The sequence below is a fragment of the Drosophila guanche genome, unplaced genomic scaffold (genome assembly GCF_900245975.1).
Source record: "Drosophila guanche unplaced genomic scaffold, DGUA_6, whole genome shotgun sequence".
Classification (NCBI taxonomy): domain Eukaryota; kingdom Metazoa; phylum Arthropoda; class Insecta; order Diptera; family Drosophilidae; genus Drosophila; species Drosophila guanche.
The window spans coordinates 5938768-5961074 of NW_022995745.1; the positions used below are offsets into that span (position 1 = coordinate 5938768).

Sequence of the window (22307 nt, forward strand, 5' to 3'; positions counted from 1 at the left end):
AAGTTTCCGATGCACTTTGTGGCATTTTGGGTTTGGTAAAGGCAGGCAATTAAGAGGTCATTCAATTTTAGAGACAAAACGTCATTTGCTCACGCATGCACCGACACACACCCACACACGAATACAGCAGAATAACGGTAAACAGGTATGCAGTTTGCATGTTGCCGCTGAATTCACAGCATGACAACAGCTGGTGGGGGGCGCTGTGGCATTGATGGCATAAATTAAAGAAAACAATTAAACAATTGTACATTGTGCATTCTTAGTTAGCTTTCTATTTCCAGTGGCAGGTTCTTATGGTTTCACTTACCCGCCCCCCGAAACCAGCAACGCATATATTAACTAACAGCAATCAGAAATGGTTAAGCAATTCGCTGTTAAGTGCACTTAACATGTGCGTAACAGTGTGCTGTTGAACGCCAAATTGTTTGCTAGATCAACGAATTATGCTGGCTATGATTTTCTAACTTGAACAAAGATGTAAAAACATCATTATTTTCCCCGGCATAACTTAAGTTTTAATAGAGGGCGGTTAAGTGGGCAAAGTTCGTTATTTCCTCTTTACATTTGCAGTATATTTTGACAATGTGCTGGTATATTACGGTTTATTTCTGAGGGTCAGGCGAGTATATTTGCTTGAAAAATCCGCAGTCACACTGGTCAAAACATTAAAGTCGCATTTTTACATGGTTGAAAAATGTTAATTTAAGTACTGAAATTGCCAATATTGAACGTTTAAAGAACGCCAAGAGGTGGGTCCACTAAGACAGTCATCGAATCATACATAATTGGAGTGCAAGAGAATCTGTGAAACCAAAAACGAAGTGAACTCGAAAATATCAGACACACTCATTTTGTGGGGTGCATTGGATTTATTGATTTTCTTGCATCAAAGAAACGGAATGTGCGTGCGCGTACTGGGTGACATCTGTTCTGATTAGAATTCGGCCCAAAGACCAATATGGAGTGTGCAAAAGCGCACAAAATGACTATTTAAATGTGCAATCGAACAGAAAAACAGACAGCCGACACCAACACACAGTTAGTGGACACGCACACACACGCAAACGGAGAGAAGGTTTTTTGCTAGCATTTGGCCAACTGGTGACATCATCAAAGCAACCAATATTGGTTAAGGCAGCCGACGGACAGAGCCATAACCAAAACCGAATTGATCATTCATTAATCATTAATCATCGTGCACCACCCTTGCCCTTGCCTTGCAGAGTAACGCGCTACACAAGCCGCTTCTAACCGACGACATCCCTGCCTCAGGGTAGCACCAATCCAACAAATTCGAAGTGCAATCCAGAGAGAACTCGCGAAATAGTTAAGTAAAACAAGGGCAAACAAACTAAAAATGGATCGCAAGGCTGAGCTGGAAAGAAAAAAGGCCAAATTGGCGGCCCTGCGCGAGGAGAAGGATCGTCGGCGGAGGGAAAAGGAGATTAAAGACATGGAAGAGGCGGCTGGACGCATTGGCGGCGGCGCTGGCATAGACAAAGATCAGCGAAAGTGAGTTTGTTTTTGTTTCTTGGGTTGTGATTCCCAAAGCCCAAAGTACACGCTGAAAGCTTTTGGTTCTGCCTTTCCTAGAGATCTGGATGAAATGCTTTCATCCCTGGGCGTGGCACCTGTCTCCGAGGTGCTGTCTTCTCTGTCATCGGTCAACTCAATGACGTCGGAAAATTCCAATACACAGACACCCGACGCCAGCCTGCAGGCCACTGTCAATGGTCAAACGTGAGTTGCCCGAACACTTTCCCAATTTGTATTGAATTAATTGTTATGTTTGCTTATTGCTTTGTTCCTTTTGCCTTCAAGCAGTGGCGGAAAGAAGCAACAGCCCTTGAATCTGAGCGTTTACAATGTGCAAGCAACGAACATTCCACCAAAGGAGACGCTGGTCTATACGAAGCAAACACAAACGACCAGCACCGGGGGACATGAGCGTGATGGTGCGTACACACAGCATAAGAATAAAGCATAAGGATAAGCATAAGCATAAGCATAAGCGGGAATCCACTGTACCATGTACCATGTATCTACCGACAATAACCACTATCCATAGTTTGTTTCCATCTATCGTGCTGCTGTCTTGTTCTTGTTCTTGTTCTTGGTTGGCCTTGAATATCCTTTGTACTATATTCTCGCTCTATCTCTATCTATCTGTCTCTCCACACACACACACACACACATGTGTCTCTGTCGCTTAAAGTCTGGCTGCTGCATGCTAACCTTTATCCTTCCCTCTACCCCCAACACACACACACACACACACAAATTCGGCATTTTGCGCTTTAGAACGCTTTCCCCCTCCTGACCCAGTCCCAAAAAAGATAAATCATAAACGAGCAATCCATAGTGAAATAAAAAATAACAAATACAGTTCTTTCTTGCCACTCCTCGCCTCTGTCAGGATATATGGAGGATTGGTGGCGTCCACGTAAAGGTACTAATCTTAATTATAAGCAAACCTAACCACCACACACATGTCAGTATCTGTATCTGATCAGCACAAGCGATTATTTTGGTTTATGTAATGGTAAAAATTGAGTTACCGAAATTCAATTGGTGTGGCATAAACATGGTTAAATCATCATCATCATTGTTTTTTTCATTATCTCTGACCCGCGGAACCACCCACGAACCCATCATTAAATTCATCATTTTTGATTTTCGTTCCCATTGCCCATGCCCACAACTCCACATTGTTAGCGCCCAATTAGAACAATTTTTGTAGCGCATTTAATAATTTGTCTATTTAATTTCTCTCTCTTTCTCTCTCTCTCCCCCCTTATCTGTTATTGGCACGCACGCAAAAAAAACTGCAGCTCATGCTACGGATTATTATGGTGAGTAGCCAACGTTCCTATCCGTAATACTTGTGCCCAACAAACTTTTCAGACTCTCTGTGTAGACGTAAAAGCAAAGTAACAAACCGTACAAATCGTATCGTATGCGCCTCCTAATATAATACTCTATGTAGAACCACCTATGTCTATATCCCATCTGTCTATATGTATCCTATATTTTGTGTGTAGTTCTTTTTGCGCTCTTCCCAACACGCTCCCCAGCCTTACACACGCCCAATACCAATCGCCTTGCGTTCGTTGCCTTGCTTAGATTATCACTGATAAATATAAACAAGTATTTATTGTATTCTTATTGTTTTTAGCATATTGGTTTTATGTTTTGTTTTGTAGCCTATCGTAGTTAATGCCTTCCTTCCCTTTGATCTTCGTTTCCGATCGTTTGATTTAATTTGTTCTCCTCCTCCCATAACTGATATCTGATCCTTAATGCATATATATATTCTATGACATATCATCTATGATTTATATATCTATAATTGATTTGTTTTTTTGTTTTCAAATTAGCTCTAGAGCCCACATCGCCACAGATTCAGTTTGTATCAGAGCCATTTTATCTTAATCGTAAATCGTTAAAAAAAAAAACCAAAACAGAAACCCGAAAACAAATTGTTAAACTCCACCCAATTTATAAGTTGTGTGTGTTTTTTTTTAATTTTATTTTTATTAACTTATATTTTATTTCGTATAAGTAGATAGACGGACTTTCGTATGCATTTTTTCTCTCTTTTTTAAGCTCATCGAATTTGCTGCATTTTAGTTTATGTATAACAGTTTTTGTGTAGGGCTATATTATGTTCGTATAACAGCTATAATTGTATTTTTTTCTCTTAGTTTATTTTATGACAGTGTGCAGAAAGTCGAGAACTAGTCGATGATTATTTTTCACCCAATTCCTCCTAGGTCTATGATAATTTGTAAGCCAAAACACCAAATACTTTGCATGCGTAAGAGATGCACAGAAGAATGGAGAGTTCCCTAATTGTATCTAGTAATTATCTGAACCGTTCGGTTCATAAATTTATCTTTATATAAACTACTGTATGATAATTCTCCTTCTATCGCCCCCACGCCCATGTCCCCCGCCCTGTTCTGCCTCCGCTAACCTATATTTTTTTGTGTGTACCCATCCAACATATAAGGCCAGGCTTGTGTGCTCTTTATATACATACAATATACTCAATATATTCATATATATAATCGTATATCTTTTCTATATGTGCCCGCCCATGTGTGTGATCTCTCTCTCTCTCTCTCACTCTCTGTGTCTCTCTCTCTCGCATTTACCAAACAGCAAAATTCAATTAAAAGCACACACTAAAAACATTTTTCCTTCTCACTTCTTATACGTTATGCATTTAGCTTAAAAAAAAACATTGACTATTCGATCTCTTAATTAATTAATGGGCGGTATGCAGAGCCAAAACTATATTTTGTTTTAACTCTCTTTCGTTTTGTTTTGTGTTTTTTTTCTTTGACAAAAATCACAACAACAACAACAAATCATAAGCAAAAGTAACCAAATCGAAAATCAAAAAAAACAAACAAAAAAACAACCAACTAGCTACAATGTATGTAAAAATATCATTTATTTCTTTATATTTCTTCAAGATGAATACAATCTTAATCCGGGTTTAGAGTGGGAGGATGAATTCACAGGTAGGTACAGGCCGCCACCTCCGGGCGGCCTATGCCCATATTGAAAAAAAAAAAACAGTGACGGAATCGACATGAAGCAAAATAGGAACGTACCAAATTCTATTCACAAAAAGAGACAATAAACAAAAGTCAAGTCAAGAAGAGAGCTCAAAATATCATCGAGTGGTTGTCAGTGTTGGAAAATAGTGGTTTCCGTAGAGAGTCAGTGTTGCGAAAGAGTCAGTGTCGAAAGGCAAACATTTACACCATCGATCGAAACAAACACAAATCATTTGTGCTTCCATGTCCTGCGTCACGCCCCAACCTACTAGACCCTCCTTCTTCGATGTGTGTGCCTGTGTGTGTGTGTGTGTGTGTGTGTGTGTGAGTCAATCATCCTGCAAACCGCCCCGTCGTGCTGTCAAACCCATAATTTTCCTCAACTATATACTAACCGCCTCTCATTCAAAAGCAACATCAAAGGGTTAACCCCTTGCGAAATGTGTCACTAAGACTAGGGGGAACCCTCGAAGAAAAGCTCAACTTTCGTTTAGCCAGTGCTTCTCTCTCTCTCTCTCTCTCTCGGTCTCTGTCTTCACACACACATCCACACACACTCTCATTCTCCCAGTTGTTGTGATGAAGCGTACCCTCTCTCTACTTATTCAATTTACAGCACAGTAACACAGATAACAATCGATCGCAAATCGATCATTAATCGGCAATTAAACTTAAAATATTTCAATATATGATGTATTATATTTAATGCTAGCATAAAAACTAAATAATTTTAAGTGCAACAAAGCAAGCAAATTACAAACTGGGTGGAGAACAACAACAAAAAGCAAAATGTGTTAACGATAAACGATAACGATGGCTGGCGATATACATTTAGAGTTAATCGAAGCATTAGAGGCGTGCAAATTGTTATATTTTTTATTTGTATAATTGGCTTTGTATATTAATTAGGTGGATCAACAAATCATACCAAACCATACATTTCCCTGCATAAATTAACATTGTAATATATATAGATAAATATATATATATATATTTTTATGCTGCGTTCGTGTGTCCACGACGTATGTTCACGCAAAGCACCCCCACTAATCACCCAATCCAAATAGCAGCTCCAAGCACACTTCACCCCATCCAACACTCCAGAAAAACAGCTCCAGAGACGAGCTGCCCTGCCGCCAAACTAACTTTCCCCCCCCCCCCCAACTCTCGTGCTCTCTCTCTCTTCTAACTGTATGTGTCTGTCATTTGTGTTTGTCTCTCTCTCCCTCTCTCTCTCCCTCTCTCTCTGTCTTTCTCTCGCCTAACCGCAAGCACCCGTAAGCTTCAGTCCCACAACACAAACTGTAACCATAATCTGATCAACCAGATCGCATCGAATCCCTGCCGCAAAAACCGCAAACCTAAAAAGACAAAGCCAAGAATCAAAAAGAATTTAAGCCAGTCAAGAAAATAAGCAAAAGATAAAAGAAAAAGGATGAAGATGAAAATGAAAATATGAAAAGATGAAGCAAAGATATGTAGAATTCTGTTCCTGTTCTGTCGATTGTCATATTCCTCTAGCTGTGTTAGTTTTATACCTTAAACAGTGCTTGCATTTGATGCCCAAGGAGATGACGAAGAGAGCTCCCTGCCCCATTTGGACAACGGATTCTCGTCGAAGCTGCCACCCGGCTTTCTCACCCACGGCCTGCCCACGGTGAAGGATGTCGCGCCGGCCATTACACCACTCGAGATCAAAAAGGAGAACGAGATCAAGAAGGAGGGTGAGTCCCATGATGACAATCACCTTAAGGAATATTTTCTGATACAAAAAAATCTCTCTCGTTTAACGCTTCAAGTCAACGAGCTGTCGGAGGAGCAGAAACAGATGATCATTCTATCGGAGGACTTTCAGAGATTTGTGGTGCGTGCCGGGCGTGTCATTGAGCGGGCCCTGTCGGAGAACGTGGACATCTACATGGACTACATTGGGGCCGGGGACAGCGAGGAGACCAACGATGAGCGCTCACACGCTCGTCTCTCACTGAATCGAGTGTTTTACGATGAGCGATGGTCGAAGAATCGATGCATTACCAGCATGGACTGGTCCACACACTTCCCAGAGCTGGTGGTCGCCTCGTATCACAACAACGAGGAGAGCCTCAATGAGCCGGATGGCGTGGTGATGGTGTGGAATACGAAGTTCAAGAAGCGCACACCCGAGGATGTCTTCCATTGCCAGAGCGCAGTGATGTCCACCTGCTTTGCCAAGTTCAATCCAAATCTGATACTCGGCGGCACGTACTCGGGCCAGATTGTTCTGTGGGACAATCGTGTGCAGAAGCGCACGCCCATACAGAGGACGCCGCTCAGTGCGGCTGCGCACACACATCCCGTCTACTGTCTGCAGATGGTGGGCACCCAGAATGCGCACAATGTCATCTCAATATCGTCGGACGGCAAGCTCTGCTCGTGGTCGCTGGACATGCTGTCGCAGCCCCAAGACACCCTCGAGCTGCAGCAGCGCCAGTCGAAGGCCATTGCCATCACATCGATGGCATTCCCGGCCAATGAGATCAACAGTCTGGTGATGGGCAGCGAGGATGGCTATGTCTATTCGGCCTCGCGGCATGGCCTGCGTTCGGGCGTTAATGAGGTGTACGAAAAGCATTTGGGGCCCATTACGGGCATCTCAACGCACTACAATCAGTTGTCACCGGACTTTGGACACCTCTTCCTCACCTCGTCCATTGATTGGACCATCAAGCTGTGGTCCCTCAAGGTATGCAAAAGGCAGATACAAAATATTCCAAGTATTTCTCTTATATAATTCGTTCTCTTTCTGTGCTTGCAGGACACAAAGCCGCTTTACTCCTTCGAGGACAACTCGGACTATGTGATGGACGTCGCTTGGTCGCCCATTCATCCCGCACTTTTCGCTGCTGTCGATGGTAGCGGTCGTCTTGATTTGTGGAATCTCAATCAGGATACCGAAGTACCAACAGCCTCGATTGTCGTTGGCGGTGCGCCGGCGCTCAATCGTGTCTCCTGGACACCGTCCGGACTGCATGTCTGCATCGGTGACGAGGCCGGCAAGTTGTATGTCTATGACGTGGCTGAGCATCTGGCGCAACCGTCGCGGGATGAATGGTCACGATTTAATGCCCATCTCGGCGAGCTAACAATGAACCAGGGCGATGAGGTCTAGTAGCCTTATCCAACGACGACTATAATGAAGATGAATGATGATGAAACGGATTGTCGTTGGTCGATTTCTGTAATCTGTAACCTCCTCCATGGAAAGAATTCATTCTCCAGCCCCTGCCCTCTGCAGCCTCAAGCCCAAGTGGAGTGTATTTTATATATTGTGAAAGTGTGTGTGTGTTTTTTTTTGTATCCCTTATCCATTATGTCTGTGTGATCCCGCTCCATACTTGTGTATAGCCCAGAACCAATCAACCAGAAACGAAAACAAAAACCAGCAATAATGTGCATTAGAAAGATCATTGAATGAAATTCGAAAAAAAAAAACAAAAAATATTAAAAATTGAATACATGGAATACATATATGTATGAAGTGAGAAATTATGTAAAACAAGAAAAGGGTCGAAGTGAAAATGGAAATGGAAATGAAAATGCAAATCATTTGTGAAGTAGTCCAAGGTCTCAGCCCATCCTTGATTGATATTGTAATTTATTTTTGTATTATTAGTTACTGGTTTTATTAATTATTCAAATTTTTAATTTACAAATATCTGTGTTCTCTTATTATTTTTCGTGGAACTCATGATTCTGATGATTCGAGGGAAAGCAACATATAAATTAAATACTATTATATATTATATATTCGATACAAAACAAATTAAGCTTAAATCGGAATGTAGAACGAATGGAGAGCTCCAGCTTCTCGCAATTGAAAGACACAGAGAGCAAGAGCGTGAGCAGCAGCATGTAAATGTATTAGAGCCTATTTAACGAGATTAAATAAAAAGATAATATCTACTATATACGACAGACAGTGGCGCCGCCCCAGATAATTGTGTATGAGTGGATCTGTGGTACAGTGTTAGCTGGCAACGCCGCCATCCAGATGATTCCATTGCTCTGGCATGCCAGAGTGCACTGTGCAACGGCACATTCCATAGCGTATCGAAACCGTACTGAAAGCTCGCCAAGTCGCGCTCTCAAAAGCTTTGCACGTAGCTTGCGCTCTCAGGTGGTGTTGAGACAGCGGTAGTCGCCTCTTCTCTCCCATAAGTAGACAAGTGCAAACGAGAAGACAACACTACTAAATGCACGAGCGGCTACATCGGAAGCAGAACAAGCAGCAGCAAGCAAGCAGCATATAAAAACAGCAAAAGAGAAACGTTGCGAAAGTTTGCAATTATTTAGACATTCAACTTAAACAGTATTTGCAAGAATCTCAATGGATTACAAGGTAAGGGCAGTGGCAGTGACCATCTATGAAATATGTACCTTCAAGTGGCATTCCTACACACTCCTCTGTATCGATTGGCCCACAAATGAATAACACAAAACTTATGCGTCATCCAGCCAGTGCCGACGGTTGTGGCTGCCGCCCCCTTTGATGCGGCCGCCGATGCCCAGACACTGAGGGCCGCCATGAAGGGTTTGGGCACCGATGAGCAGGAGATTATCGATGTCCTCGCCGGTCGGAGCAACGGCCAGCGGCAATTGATTCGCGCTGTCTACGACGCAGAGTTCGAGCGGGATCTGGTGGATGACCTGAAGAGCGAGCTGGGCGGCAAGTTCGAGGATGTGATTGTGGCCATGATGCTGCCGCCTGTGGAGTACCTGTGCAAGCAGCTGCACTCGGCCATGGCCGGCATGGGCACCGAGGAGGGCACCCTCGTCGAGATCCTGTGCACGAAGAGCAACGAGGAGATGCATCAGATTGTGGAGGCCTACGAGGACAAGTACCAGCGTCCGCTGGCCGAACAAATGTGCAGCGAGACATCGGGCTTCTTTCGCCGTCTGCTCACGCTGATCGTCACTGGGGTGCGGGATGGACTCAACACGCCCGTGAATGCGGACGAGGCCAAGGAGCAGGCCAACCAGCTGTATGCCGCTGGCGAGGCCAAGCTGGGCACCGACGAGGAGGTCTTCAATCGCATCATGTCCCATGCCAGCTTCCCCCAGCTGCGGCTCGTCTTTGAGGAGTACAAGGAGCTCTCCGGCCAGACCATTGAGCAGGCCATCAAGCACGAGATGTCCGATGAGCTGCACGAGGCCATGATGGCCATAGGTATGAGCACCACACTCCTCTTATCCTCCCAAATCCCGAAACATCTCTTATATGTCCAACCCTCCAGTTGAGTGCGTTCAATCGCCGGCGGCCTTCTTCGCTAATCGTTTGTACAAGGCCATGAATGGCGCTGGCACGGATGACTCCACGCTCATACGCATAATTGTGTGCCGCTCTGAGATTGATTTGGAGACGATCAAGCTGGAATTCGAGCGCATCTACAATCGCACTCTGCTCAGTGCCGTGGTGGTAAGTGACCGACCACTCCCCACCATCCACACTCCCTGTTAACGTCTTGCATTTCCGTTTTCCATTTCCATTTTGGTGTTTGTATTGTGCTAGGATGTAAGTACTTGCCCCTCCAAATTGCCACGATTGTTGCCCCGGTTTGAAGTGTCCTAATCCCCTGTCTCCTCCACTCTCATTCTCCCCTCTCTCTCTTGCAGGCGGAGACCTCGGGCGACTACAAGCGGGCTTTGACAGCCCTGCTGGGCGCTGCCTAAGCCACTGGTGCGGAATCGTTTGTGCTTATACGTAGTGTGCCTTCCTAGAAGTAGCGCTTTTAATGTCTGCTAATAATATTAATCAATTAATCCATCTTAAATGTGAAATATTTCATCCAATTAAAATGTTTGAATTTGATGCAATGTAGTTGTGGATGTGGGTGGGTTGCTTGGTTGGCTACTTGAAGGATAACTTGTGCATCTGCTTGGAGATCACCGGCAGGTAGTTCTGCATCTCATCCGGATTGGTCCAGAAGGCTATCGAGCTCTTGAGCTTGTCGCACGGTGCCTCCCGGTGGACAACCTCCTTGAGTATGTAATCGTTCTCGATCTCATGATGAAAGCGCGTATCGTTCATCCGCATCAGGACATCGTCGATGCGCAGGAAGTGACGGAGAAGTATGAAGAAGCCCGAGGGCATGACACGCTGGAAACATCAGCAACAACGTCAATCATCAATCAATAAGCTGACAGTAAAACACTCACAATGCGCACACTCATCACCGAGATGCCGTGATCGTGCAGCTCATCCTCGAACAGGGTGAGATCTGTGTAGAAAATTATATTCTCGCGCTGCATTAACTTGAACTTGTTGAGCGTCATATCGGTGCTCTCCGATCGTATCTTCTCGTTCATGGTGCCCTGATAGGTGGACGTGAATGTCCAGTCGAACGGCTTGAACTTCTCCTCTCTTGTCTGCTCCGGACTGAAAGGGCACAGAAGTGAGTAAGGAATATGTTGAGTCGCCTTTCCACTCACCACCGTGTATGACGCCATTCCTGGGCACAGGCAACCTCCACTGGTTGCGGCTGTTTGCCATTGTCGACCAGGGCCAGGGCATCCATCGGCTGGAATTCCATCAGAGCGCCGTCCTTGTGCTGCACCACCAGTTTGTTTTTATGGAACACCATGTCGGGCAGGTGGGGCAGTTCCAGAGAGTATTGATAGTGGCAGAGTTCGCAGCGAGCGGCGTCGTCCTTTTCGCAGCACTTGGTGCTGCCTTGCTTGCAGATGCTCTTCAATATGTGCGACTTTTCGTAGCTTATGTTCCAGTCATTGAAGCGAATCGACTCGCCGTCAAGCGGCAGCCGGGGTACAGCGCACTGCGGGAGCGCGCAAAAATTTGTTTTCGTCAAGATTGGGCGACTGTGCTCCTGCCATTACTTACATCATTGTCCATTTTCGTTAGCTGTAAGTTTATATTCGCCAAAATCAAATCCGAAATTGAATCATGGCAAAAATCCGAAATCGTATCAAAGCCAGTGTGACCGCGGAATTATCGATAAAATATACCGTGAGGGCCTCGAAAATATACCGAAATATATTTTGTATATTTTCATTTTCAAAACGTACCGTAAATTATACCGTGAATCTAAAATCATTTTCCTTGATCTTGATTCTCGGTCTCTATAATCTGCAAATTTGTAAAGTAATTCATTGAGATTGTGATCTTTTTTTTCCGACCGAATTTCTGTCTCTACCCAAAGGAACCAACAACGAAATCGGATTTTTATTACCTGTATTTATATGTAAATGCAGGAAAAAATCGATAACACAAAAAATACCTCGATACATCGGACAATCGTTTGTGGCAGCCCAAGTGGCAGCCCTGCTACAATCAACAGCTGCAGCCGCCGGTAATATTTGTTTTTGATTCAACATTTCGCCGTCCTGCCACACTCAAACACAGAAGCCATTGAATCACCTCCCGGTTTAGAATCAGGATGTTTGCCCTGACACGTTTGGCGCGTTGCAGCGCGATACGTAGACGCAGCCTGGCGGAGATCTCCACATATCTGCAGCCGCAGCGGTGCCGGAGCCAGGCCAGCAGCACGAAGGCAAGGCTCAACGAGCTGGACGGCCCCAGGCTGGGCCAGCCCACCAGTGTTAGCCATCCGCATCTCATCCAGCCCCACGAGCTGGTGCCGGGCCTCACGCTCGACGAGTTCCAGCAGCGGCGCAGCAAACTGATGCACAAAATACAGTCCTATGCGAGCACCTTTGGCGACAACTACAACGGCCGCTCCACTAAGAATCACATGGTGAGTGCATGCCTTAGTCATGGCACTTAGTCGATGCCTTTCTATAGCCCGGTCTCGGTTCTTTGCAGGTGATTGTGGGGGCCGCCTCGAAGAAGTACATGAGCGGCAAAATTCCTTTTGTCTTTCGGCAAAATTCTGACTTTTACTACCTGACTGGCTGCCTGGAGCCGGACTCGATTCTTGTGATGACCATCGACCAGGGCGCCAAGGTGGAGTCCATGCTGTTCATGCGCCCCAAGGATGCGCATGCCGAGCTGTGGGATGGCCCACGCACTGGCCCCGAGCTGTCCGTGCCGCTGTTTGGCGTCACCGAGGCCCACGACCTCGGACAGTTTGAGACGATACTGGGGAAGCTGGTGAGCGGCCTGCAGCCGCATTTCTGGTTCGATATGAAATCCTGCGACCTGCAGCACGTCAGGGAGGGCGTCATCAAGACGAGCAGCACGGAGAATATTCAGCTGCTGCCGGTGCACACATTTTTGGAGGGCCTGCGGCTGCTTAAGTCGCCCGCCGAGATGGAGCTGATGCGTCGCACGTGCAGCATTGCCGCCCAGTCCATCAACGAGGTGATGGCCGAGACACGGCCCGGCCAGTCGGAGCACCATCTGTTCGCGTCCGTCGACTACAAGTGCCGGCAGCGCAACGCCAGCTATCTGGCCTATCCGCCGGTGGTGGCCGCCGGTCGGAATGCCACCATCATCCACTATGTGGACAACAGCCAGCTGCTGCGGCCTCAGGATCTGGTGCTGATGGACGCCGGCTGCGAGTATGCCGGCTACACCAGCGACATAACGCGCACTTGGCCGGCCAGCGGCAACTTCACGGCACCCCAGCGCACGCTCTACGACATGGTGTCGGTGCTGCAGTCGGACATCATCCAGCTGATTGGCCGCATGGGCGGCGAGACGCTGGACCAGCTGTTCCAGTCCACCTGCTACCGACTGGGCAAGTATCTGCAGGAGATCGGACTGGTGCCCAAGGAAGCGGATGACTACAAGACGCTGGTCAGCCAGGGCTACAGATTCTGTCCGCATCACGTCTCCCACTATCTGGGCATGGATGTGCACGACACACCGAATGTGCCGCGCAGCCGAGCCCTGGAGCCGGGCATGGTCTTCACCGTGGAGCCGGGCATCTACATCGGCCAGGAGTGCACCGATGTGCCGCCCGAATTCCGTGGCATTGGCATACGCATCGAGGATGATCTGCTGATCAATAAAGACAGCGCTGTGGAGGTGCTCACAGCTGAGTGCATCAAGGAGCGCCGCAGCTTGGAGCAGCTCTGCCAGCAAGCCGAAGCAGCCACCGACTCAGCCTGAAGCCAGCGAAGACACACACAAAATCCCTAGTCAGAAACTGCACTTTCAGGGTGTGAATATGGAAAAATATAATTGGAAATTGTATAAATGAAATGTGGTGATGTGGTTGCCGCTTAGAGCTTGGCAAAGATTGGCTTCTCGTCCTTCGTCAGCTGAGCGGCCACGGCCTGGGCAAAGTCCTCCGACTGCAGATTCAATTTGTTGTACCAGCGCTGCAAGAGATAACAAAAGAATTTTGTACCAATGGGTTATGGCTTGGGCCGTGGGTACGTACAATATGATCGAGCCCCTGCTGGTTGGTGTGCTCCAGCGAGTAGACCATGTTCGCCTTTGTCGTCTGCACTGCAATGGGACTCTTTTGTGCTATTTGCTCGGCCAGGGCCAGGGCGCCGCTCACCAGCGAATCCTTGTCGGCAAAGACACGGCTAACGAGGCCACAGGCGTGCGCCTCGGCTGCCTCGAAGCGGCGCCCGGTGAAGCAGAGTTCGCGGGCCAGCGACTGGCTGCCAATGGCCTTGGGCAGTCGCTGGAGCGTGCCCACATCTGCGGCCATGCCGATTTCGACCTCTTTCACCTGAAAGAAGGCGTCCTGCGTGCAGTAGCGTATGTCCGAGGCCGTTATCAGATCAACGCCAGCGCCAATGCACGCCTGATGGACGGCCGTGATCACGGGCTTGGGGCACTGCTCGAGGGCACTGATTGAGTCCTGGTACAGCTTGATGACACGCTCCAGGATGTACCCCTTGCGGGCACAGTCATCTGTGTCGGCCAGCTGCTGGCCGAGGTTCATCATGTCGCTGAGATCGATTCCGGCCGTGAAGTGTTTGCCTGAGGCGGACAGCACAATGGCGCGACAATCGGGATTCGTGGACAACTCTTCGAAGCAGTTTTTGATCTCCCTATGGGTGGAGGTTGGATACTGTAAAGAATGTACAGCTGACCATGCTTGATGAGGACTACTTACAGCCACATCTGCTTGTTGATCGCATTCAACTTGTTGGGTCGGTGCAGTTCCACATGGAAGACGAATGGCTTGGGCGTCGATATGGCCAGCGTCTTGAAGGCTGTGTGTCCAGCCGGAGAGTTGGCCGCCTGGGCGCTGTGGGATGTGTTGTGGCGTTGGGGCTGCATCGCAGTAGTATATCGGCCGCTGGCTGCCAGAAGGTAAATGTGAAACGGGGATATCAGCGCGGGTAAAGGTTCAGTGGTTCAGTGGCACTTCGGACTTTGAACCGCCGCTGTCCGTTTGGACTTGGGGGACAATAGTAGTGTTTTAGGGAGACGACAATGCTGTCCTATTACACACCGGTCATGTTGGGTGCCAGCCGGATCAGCTTGTTCAGGCGATACACGGACATGTTGAACGAATTAACAAATCTTAAATGTTTTCTTTTGTGCGGCAGCAATTTACACAGTTCTACCAGGGTGGCAACTCTAAGGTGTCGATTAATTTTCTTTTCTGGTATTTTGTGCACTCATGAAATGTATATTTTCTGATTACTACTATTTACAAACAAGTGCTTCAGAAATGCTTATAGTTAATTATAAATAATAGTGTTCTTATGTCTAAAAAGTGACTTCTTGGTAAGCACGAAAATACAAGTATTGCCCTTTATAAAAATACCAACCGACCAAAATACCAAAACTGAGCTGCTTATCGACGTTGCCAAAGTTATCGGCTGAGCTCGTTCATTTGGTTTTACCATCCAGCAGAAGTTTGCAGGTGTTACTTAAAGTTGTGTTTAATAAAAGTGAAATACATTAAACAACGGGTAAGTCATACCGCTTTAAATTATTTTTCGTGTAGTTTGTGTGCAGATATGAAGAGGAGGAAGTTAGGTGTCAGAAAATAGCCAAATCTCGGTCTAAAAGTTCTATAAGTTCCGCGACCGGCGAAATTCGCAAAACTGCTGACAAGTCATTTTGCTTTTTTGGGGGACATTTGTTTGTTTACTTAATATTTTCGACAAATAGGCATATGAAAAGAGCTGCAGATCTCGACAGATCACAATATCTCTCTAAACTTTTTTCTTGCTGCTGGAAAATGTCGACCCAAGGTCCGGCGTTTTATGCATGTTCGTGCAGGTCTCTCAGCAGATAATTTCGCCATTTGCTTTTCCTACATTAGGACTATAAAGGGTCATATGTGTGTACATATATTACAACATTTGAATGCTGAATCAGAATTTGAATACTTATTTTGCACACCTTAAAGTTCATTTCCATTGGCAGAAGAAACATCAAAAAGTTCCAAAAAGCCCGCTGCGCAGTCTGCAGATCTGCCGGCAAGGCGTCGCCCCTGCCCGCGGTGTCTCATGCAAGTCTCAAAGCTCAAGAATCTCAAACATAAACACAGCTTACAGCTGCGCGACGGATTCGTGAACTTATAAACAAGCGCCAGCCGGCGCCTTCCAGTGAAATTTGATACACTAGGCGGCCATATTGTTTACATTTGGGTTTTGCGGAGCGGATGCAGTTCGCAGAAAATATACAGTTAACCAGAGCTCCCACCCCTTGAGAATCATGATTTCATTGCGAAATATTTTTGATCCCCTCATCAATTGTTTATACAGAAAGCTAGCGCTCTTTTTCAGGCATATATTACGGCTGTCATCTATATTATCCGAACAGACGTTTAAAAAAAATGTCCATTTTCTTTTTTGTTTTTGCAGCTGTGGCAGCTCGAAATACCAAAATACAATTTCTGTTCATCGCTTGCCGTGTGGGATAGATATATCGATATACCTGTAAATCTCTTCATTTTTGCTTTGGCGCGGCGACGCTATTTTCCCGGCAAAAAAGGATTTGTGCTAAATAGAATATAAATAAGAAAACTAGCAAGTGCGGATAAAGGAAACATGGTGAATTGCATGCTGTGTGGCTCGTCGGTGGAGAATGTCCGTGACTACGGGCCATCCTTCCATTACGACGAGCTGAATAAGGTGCATCGCAATTGTCTGGTAGGTGCCTCAACTCCACATCCAGTCCACCCTAACAAAAATACTAACAAGCGCATTGTTTACATTTCTTCATCTTTGTTTTTGCTGTGTTTCTTGTGTGTTGTTTAGTACTTGAGCTCGAATCTGGTGCAGCGTGGCGATGACAACAATGGAATCTCACGTTTCCTCAAGGAGGACATTCTGGCCGAGGTGGAGCGTGCCAAGAAGTTGACGTGCCACTACTGCAACAGGAGCGGCGCCTCGATTGGCTGCTGCAAGTCCAGCTGTCGCCGCAGCTTCCACTTCAGCTGCGGCCTGGAAAACCTGGCGCGCAATCAGTTTTGCGGCTCCTATAAATCCTACTGCCACTCGCATGTTGGCAAGAGCAAAGTGCGCCCACCGGCCGACGAGAAGTGCCCCATGTGCCTGGAGCTGGTGGTGCCTGAGAATGAGAAGTTTAGGCAGGTGCTGGCGCAGCAGGCACCGTGCTGCCGCAACGGATGGTTTCACAAGAAGTGCCTGCAGGATTACGCCCACAATGCTGGCTACTTCTTCAAGTGTCCGCTGTGCAACAGCTCGAGCAAGTTCATGGACGTCTGCCTCTGGGGTGTGTCGGTGCCGAACAGGTACGTATTTGAGCAGTTATTGGCATGGCAAATAATCCCTCCCACTCACTTCCACTCCAGGGATGCTTCGTGGGAGACTGAACCTAACGCATTCCACGACCAGTTGGTCCGCGACTTGACCTGCACCGCCTCCAGTTGCATTGCCGTCCATGGGCGCAACTCGGACACGCGCAACATTTCGTTTTGCCAACTGTGCGGCTCCAATGCGGTGCACAGCTACTGCGTTGCCCCCACTTACGTGGAAACCTGCCAGACGTGCAGCATCGTGGATCCGCCCAGTGATGACTCCGAGGACGAATTTGAAATGTTTGCCAGGCGCGAAGCCCTTCGCAGTCGCAGCCGGATTAATGGGCAGAATCGCAGTCGCTACCAAGACAAGCTGCGTGCTCCGAGCACGGACGAAGACGCTGATGATGATAATGAGGATTGCGATTTCCTTGGCGGCCTCGAAGCTGTATACCCGCCGTTGGCTGCACCGGCCGCTGGCGCCATCACTGCCGCTGACAGTGTCGCTGCTACTGCCACTGTCAATGGAACCGATACTGGCAGCATGACAACTGACACATCAAGTGAGCAAGCTGCCGCCACAGCAGCACCACCAGAGAGCGACCCGATGCTGCGCACACAAACACCGCTTGGCTCGTTGACACGCGCTCGCGCTGGACATGCAGTCAGTGCTCCATCGAACCGTAAAGTTGACCAACCCGTCAACACCTCGCCCCCACAGGCCACTGTGACCTCTTCAGCTGCGGTTGCTGCTGCACGCCAGAGAAACAGAAACTCATTGCTCCGCCACACCATGTCGATCGAACGTGAGTCTAGAGTACAGCGCATTGGACAACGGCGCCGAACGATGAATTCTGAGCCGTTCAACGGGGAGTTGCGGTCTCGTACTCTTCGCCGCCAGGGTGCAGCTTGTCTTCGCCAGAGTTCCGAAACGGAGATTGGTGCCGGCGACATCTCGTGTATCGCCAGACGCACGCGAAAGCGCACAGCCGAGACGGATACGGAGCCAAAGAATTAAATCCATGAATGTGGACGATGCCACATTCATTTCCTATTTAGATAATATCCATAATGGCAAGGCCATAAACAAAAAATTAATTTTGTTTCAGTTATATTTTTTTTTTCTTTCTTTTTTTTTTTCTTTTGTTAATAGTATTCAGTATTAATCTTCCTTTCTGGATCTCCTATAAACTTAAAAGAACTTTACTTAAGTTTTCCAAAAAAAATATATAATATTGCGAAAATTCGCAAGTGTAAACATATAAAAACAAATAAAGGGAATAACAAACTTATGCCGAGTTATGGAATTGGGAAATCTTTAAAAATCCCGCCCTAGCGGCCATTGGCATGAATATGATCAAATTGTGCACTGGCAACGTGGCGATAGTTCAGCATTTGAAAAATCGACCACCTCTGGTCAGACTGTTTGACGCAGAAATATCGATGACAACGATTACCACCATCGATGTTTCTCCAGCTCCACAGACTATAAATAAGGTTATTTTTTTATATGTGTTAGTGCGTTAGTAATAGTTTATCCAGAATATGATTTAAGGACTGAACCAGACGCCCCCGAAACCCGTTCAACGTTCCGCAACGAATTCACAGCTTCGCAGGAATACGATTCGAAACGAAAACTGATGTCACGCACACAGAGCGAAGCTGAAAACACACAAATTCAACAACAAGTCTGTCATTGAGTAGGTAGGCAAGTGTGTGTGCCAGTGTACATATGTATGTTCGTGCCAGCCGTGTCTAATAAATGAGTGCAAATCGGGCGAACACTCTAATTTTTCCATTTTCTGTGTTATAATAACTACTCGTGGATTCGACAATAATTAGTCCATAAATTCCGCTGTGCTTCCTTCCCTCTCTATCAAACGAAACCAACAACAATATGTCTTTCACACACACATGAAACCGTTGCTGATACGAAGCAGCACCAGCAGCAGAGCGAAGGGCAGCGCAGCAGCAGAGCCAAAAAAAAAAAGAATCATTTAGATCCAAGGAAATTGAAACCGCTACGCAACATCCAACCAACCACACAACTTACATAAATTTAGTACATCAGCACTAATAACAATAGCCAGCTTATCACAAGAAAGCAGCAACAATTAGGAGCAGAAAAGAAGCAGCAGCAGTAACAGAAAAGAGAAGTTGGAGCAGACACAGGAGCAGAGGCCAGTGGCAGAGAAGCACTATCAGCAGCAGCAGAGCAGAAGCAGAAGCAGAAGAGTACAAGCAGCAGAGAACAGTTTATCTCAAATATTCATAAAAACCAAGCCGGCTGCCGCCTAAGTGCGAGCGAGAACCAAACAGCTCCAATACATCTCTTGCTTCAGTACATGTGTGTATGTGTGTGTGTGGGAGCAAGGCATAGAATTTGTTTTTGCAAACAATTATTTTTGCATTGTTCAAAGCGGCAGCTCTAACTGTAAATAGCAGCAGCGGAGAAATAGTGGACAGCAACAGCAGGAGCAGCAGAGAGCAGAAAATGGCACGCGGCTTTGATCATCTGTTCAAGCTGCTTATAATCGGCGACAGCGGTAAGTGCAAAAAACGAAGAAGTAATATAAGGGGGGAAGAACCGCAATGATTGTAAGATTAATATGCACTCTACAAACGCACACACTCTCTACCCCTCTCTGTCTCTCCTGTGCAAAGGGTTTTATAAATAAATATGAATTTATATTTAAGTTTTTACTTGTCCTCAATTTGCCAGCATCCCGCTAGAGCCCGATCAGCTGTTTTTAGCAATGGTTTTTTCCGTCTGTCCCCGTTTTCTTTATTTTTTCTCGATGGAGATTTATAGAAGCGACTAATCTGCATATCGAGTGCATCAAAAGTGTCGCCCTTCTAAGATTACATTCCTTTGTCGCTGTGCCTGTGGCTGGCGCTGGGCCGTGACTAATGGTGACACATCGCAGGGCAGGATTCGCACTTGATACCCAAGAAATGCTGGTGGTTTCTCTATTGCTTACGCTTCTTCCAGCTGCATGTAATTAGATCATCTGCTCGGAATAGAATAATAATGAGCCACAACATTTCCAAACACCCTTCAACTCCCTCCAATGAATATTTTTCCTACGAAGTGTTTGTCGAGTTTTTGAGAGTATTAATTAACGATTTTTCCCCCATTTTTACCGCCAGGTGTTGGAAAATCCTCGCTGCTGATTCGATTCTCAGATGACACATTCTCGGGCAGTTATATAACTACCATTGGAGTGGACTTTAAGATCCGAACGGTCGACATTGACGGGCTGCGGGTGAAGCTGCAGATATGGGACACGGCCGGACAGGAGCGATTCCGCACCATAACGAGCACCTATTATCGGGGCACCCACGGCGTCATCATCGTTTACGATGTAACGAACGGCGACTCATTTGCGAATGTTCGCCGATGGCTGGAAGAGATCCAGAACAACTGCGATGTGGTCAACAAAGTATTAGGTGAGTCTGGAAGCAGCTATTGTCGACATTTAATCATTTGTTTGATTGCGTAGTGGGAAACAAGAACGATGATCCCGACTGTAAGGTGGTCATCACCGAAGATGCGCAAAGGTTTGCGAAACAAATGGACATCGAGCTGTACGAGACATCCGCCAAAGACAACATCAATGTGGACAATATGTTTCTGTCGATAACGCGGCAGGTGCTCAACCACAAGCTGCGCACCACCTCCAATGAGCAGCAGAAGGACACCATTAACTTGAAGAACAATCCCGGTACTAAGCGTAGAAAATGCTGCAGTTGAAAGCGCGTCGTGGGCATAGGGAACTGGCACCAAAAGCTGCTACAGGACCGGACCAGGATCGGTGGCGCCCTCGCTTGCGGAATCAGTTAAAATAGTTGTGGGGAGCGCATAGTATATAAAATATAACGTGGGTTATTGGCGTACATTATGGCACACACACACACATAGACATAGCTAACACCAATGCACCAACAGCGACACCAACAACAACAACTACAACTACAACTACAACTAAAACTACGACAACATCAACACCAACACCCACATAGAGACGATTTTTTCTGGTCTGTTTTGGTTTTAAAATCCTATTTTAATCGGAATCAAATGCCAGTTAGCCGTTAAAACTAAAATTTATATGTGAAAAGCGCAATTAAATGTATTTAGAAATTTATATACATACAATACAATACAATATTTAATATATATACACAAAAAAAAAACAACAAAAAAAAGCGAAATTGAAACAGATGGCATATTTATATACACAACAAAATATACATATTTATATCGCGGAAATTGTATTTACAATTGCATCAAGCCCCGAGCCCCCCATTCCTGAACAACAACAACAACAACAAGAACACAAAAAGGTCTCCAATATCTCACGAAAGCAGAAAATCAGAACAATAAATTATACATGTGAAGTTTCTCATAGCCGGACAGACAGACGGACACGCTCGCAGTATGGGAATTATTTTTGTATGGAAACATGTCCGCAATGAACAACAATTTCATTGCATATATTTTAAGAGGAGCTGCAACGCCACCACATCCGATACTTTCTTTCCCCACAAGCAAAGAACATGGGAGCATTGATATTTCTACGCGTATTCAGGTTATTTTTTTCTTTTGCTACTTTCACTTTTAAAAAATGTGCACCATATAATATTTTTTGTTATTATTTTTTGAATGAATTTAATGGGCAGATAAATCCACAAACAAAACCTGTACCCAAAACCATACAAGCAAATACAATTGTATTTCGATTTCCAATCAATAACAAACAAAATGGAATAAATCGAACTACAATTAAAGCAGATTTAAATAGAGAAGAAGCAACCTTCCAAGGGGGCGAAAACGGTGCAGTTGTTGAGGTGCATTTAAAGATTTCAAAATTTGTATTTAATTGTGTTCTAATAATGCAACTGATGGATTTGGATAACTTCATCAACACAAGAAAATGTAAACTCCAAGAATTTTGTTAATTTCTTTCAAAGTTGATATTGTAAATGGGTATGCATAGACTGTATGCAGTGTATGTGCAGTACGTTGAAGCACCATAAGGTAGTTGGGATAAAGACAATAATTCGTTGAATTACTAAAGTGCTTCGTGACTTCCAA

General features: G+C 45.9%; 7 protein-coding genes across 33 annotated transcripts; 5 read left to right on the top strand and 2 right to left on the bottom strand.

Annotated features, from left to right (window-relative positions):
* Positions 1-625: 625 nt before the first annotated feature.
* On the top strand, positions 626-8518 carry LOC117581435 (cytoplasmic dynein 1 intermediate chain). 24 transcript variants are annotated; one of them, XM_034268607.1, is made up of 10 exons: positions 626-752; positions 1227-1515; positions 1597-1743; positions 1825-1958; positions 2390-2452; positions 2835-2855; positions 4485-4532; positions 6140-6295; positions 6371-7293; positions 7366-8518. In XM_034268607.1, exons 2-10 carry the CDS (start codon positions 1361-1363, stop codon positions 7717-7719), a joined length of 2001 nt encoding a protein of 666 aa, XP_034124498.1. In that variant the 5' UTR covers positions 626-752; positions 1227-1360; the 3' UTR covers positions 7720-8518. The 24 variants fall into 24 exon arrangements, with proteins under 24 accessions (XP_034124498.1, XP_034124500.1, XP_034124505.1 ...); XM_034268609.1 differs by having other exon boundaries at positions 6143-6295; XM_034268614.1 differs by having other exon boundaries at positions 2420-2452.
* Positions 8519-8767: 249 nt separating this feature from the next.
* LOC117581441 (annexin B10) lies at positions 8768-10419 on the top strand. Of its 2 annotated transcripts, XM_034268645.1 has the most exons (5): positions 8768-8949; positions 9066-9777; positions 9845-10026; positions 10120-10122; positions 10224-10419. In XM_034268645.1, the coding sequence occupies exons 1-5, from the start codon at positions 8938-8940 to the stop codon at positions 10278-10280; spliced, it is 966 nt and encodes a 321-aa protein (XP_034124536.1). In that variant the 5' UTR covers positions 8768-8937; the 3' UTR covers positions 10281-10419. The 2 variants fall into 2 exon arrangements, with proteins under 2 accessions (XP_034124536.1, XP_034124537.1); XM_034268646.1 differs by lacking the exon at positions 10120-10122 and having other exon boundaries at positions 8770-8949.
* Positions 10306-11543, bottom strand: LOC117581442 (TIP41-like protein). Of its 3 annotated transcripts, none has more exons than XM_034268649.1 (4): positions 11449-11543; positions 11040-11383; positions 10767-10986; positions 10306-10707 (listed from the first exon to the last, which is right to left on the bottom strand). In XM_034268649.1, the coding sequence occupies exons 1-4, from the start codon at positions 11458-11460 to the stop codon at positions 10459-10461; spliced, it is 825 nt and encodes a 274-aa protein (XP_034124540.1). In that variant the 5' UTR covers positions 11461-11543; the 3' UTR covers positions 10306-10458. The 3 variants fall into 3 exon arrangements, with proteins under 3 accessions (XP_034124540.1, XP_034124538.1, XP_034124539.1); XM_034268647.1 differs by having other exon boundaries at positions 11040-11386; positions 11449-11525; XM_034268648.1 differs by having other exon boundaries at positions 11043-11386; positions 11449-11519.
* Positions 11544-11881: 338 nt separating this feature from the next.
* On the top strand, positions 11882-13734 carry LOC117581436 (xaa-Pro aminopeptidase 3). The gene is made up of 2 exons (XM_034268635.1): positions 11882-12322; positions 12391-13734. The coding sequence occupies exons 1-2, from the start codon at positions 12005-12007 to the stop codon at positions 13639-13641; spliced, it is 1569 nt and encodes a 522-aa protein (XP_034124526.1). The 5' UTR covers positions 11882-12004; the 3' UTR covers positions 13642-13734.
* On the bottom strand, positions 13685-15093 carry LOC117581440 (delta(3,5)-Delta(2,4)-dienoyl-CoA isomerase, mitochondrial). The gene is made up of 4 exons (XM_034268644.1): positions 14948-15093; positions 14606-14795; positions 13916-14540; positions 13685-13853 (listed from the first exon to the last, which is right to left on the bottom strand). The coding sequence occupies exons 1-4, from the start codon at positions 14997-14999 to the stop codon at positions 13755-13757; spliced, it is 966 nt and encodes a 321-aa protein (XP_034124535.1). The 5' UTR covers positions 15000-15093; the 3' UTR covers positions 13685-13754.
* A 1298-nt stretch (positions 15094-16391) lies between these two features.
* On the top strand, positions 16392-18301 carry LOC117581437. Its single transcript, XM_034268636.1, has 3 exons — positions 16392-16601; positions 16710-17206; positions 17267-18301. The coding sequence occupies exons 1-3, from the start codon at positions 16500-16502 to the stop codon at positions 18228-18230; spliced, it is 1563 nt and encodes a 520-aa protein (XP_034124527.1). The 5' UTR covers positions 16392-16499; the 3' UTR covers positions 18231-18301.
* A 378-nt stretch (positions 18302-18679) lies between these two features.
* Positions 18680-21403, top strand: LOC117581443 (ras-related protein Rab-35). Its single transcript, XM_034268650.1, has 3 exons — positions 18680-19758; positions 20363-20662; positions 20716-21403. Exons 1-3 carry the CDS (start codon positions 19707-19709, stop codon positions 20964-20966), a joined length of 603 nt encoding a protein of 200 aa, XP_034124541.1. The 5' UTR covers positions 18680-19706; the 3' UTR covers positions 20967-21403.
* The last annotated feature ends 904 nt before the right edge of the window (positions 21404-22307 follow it).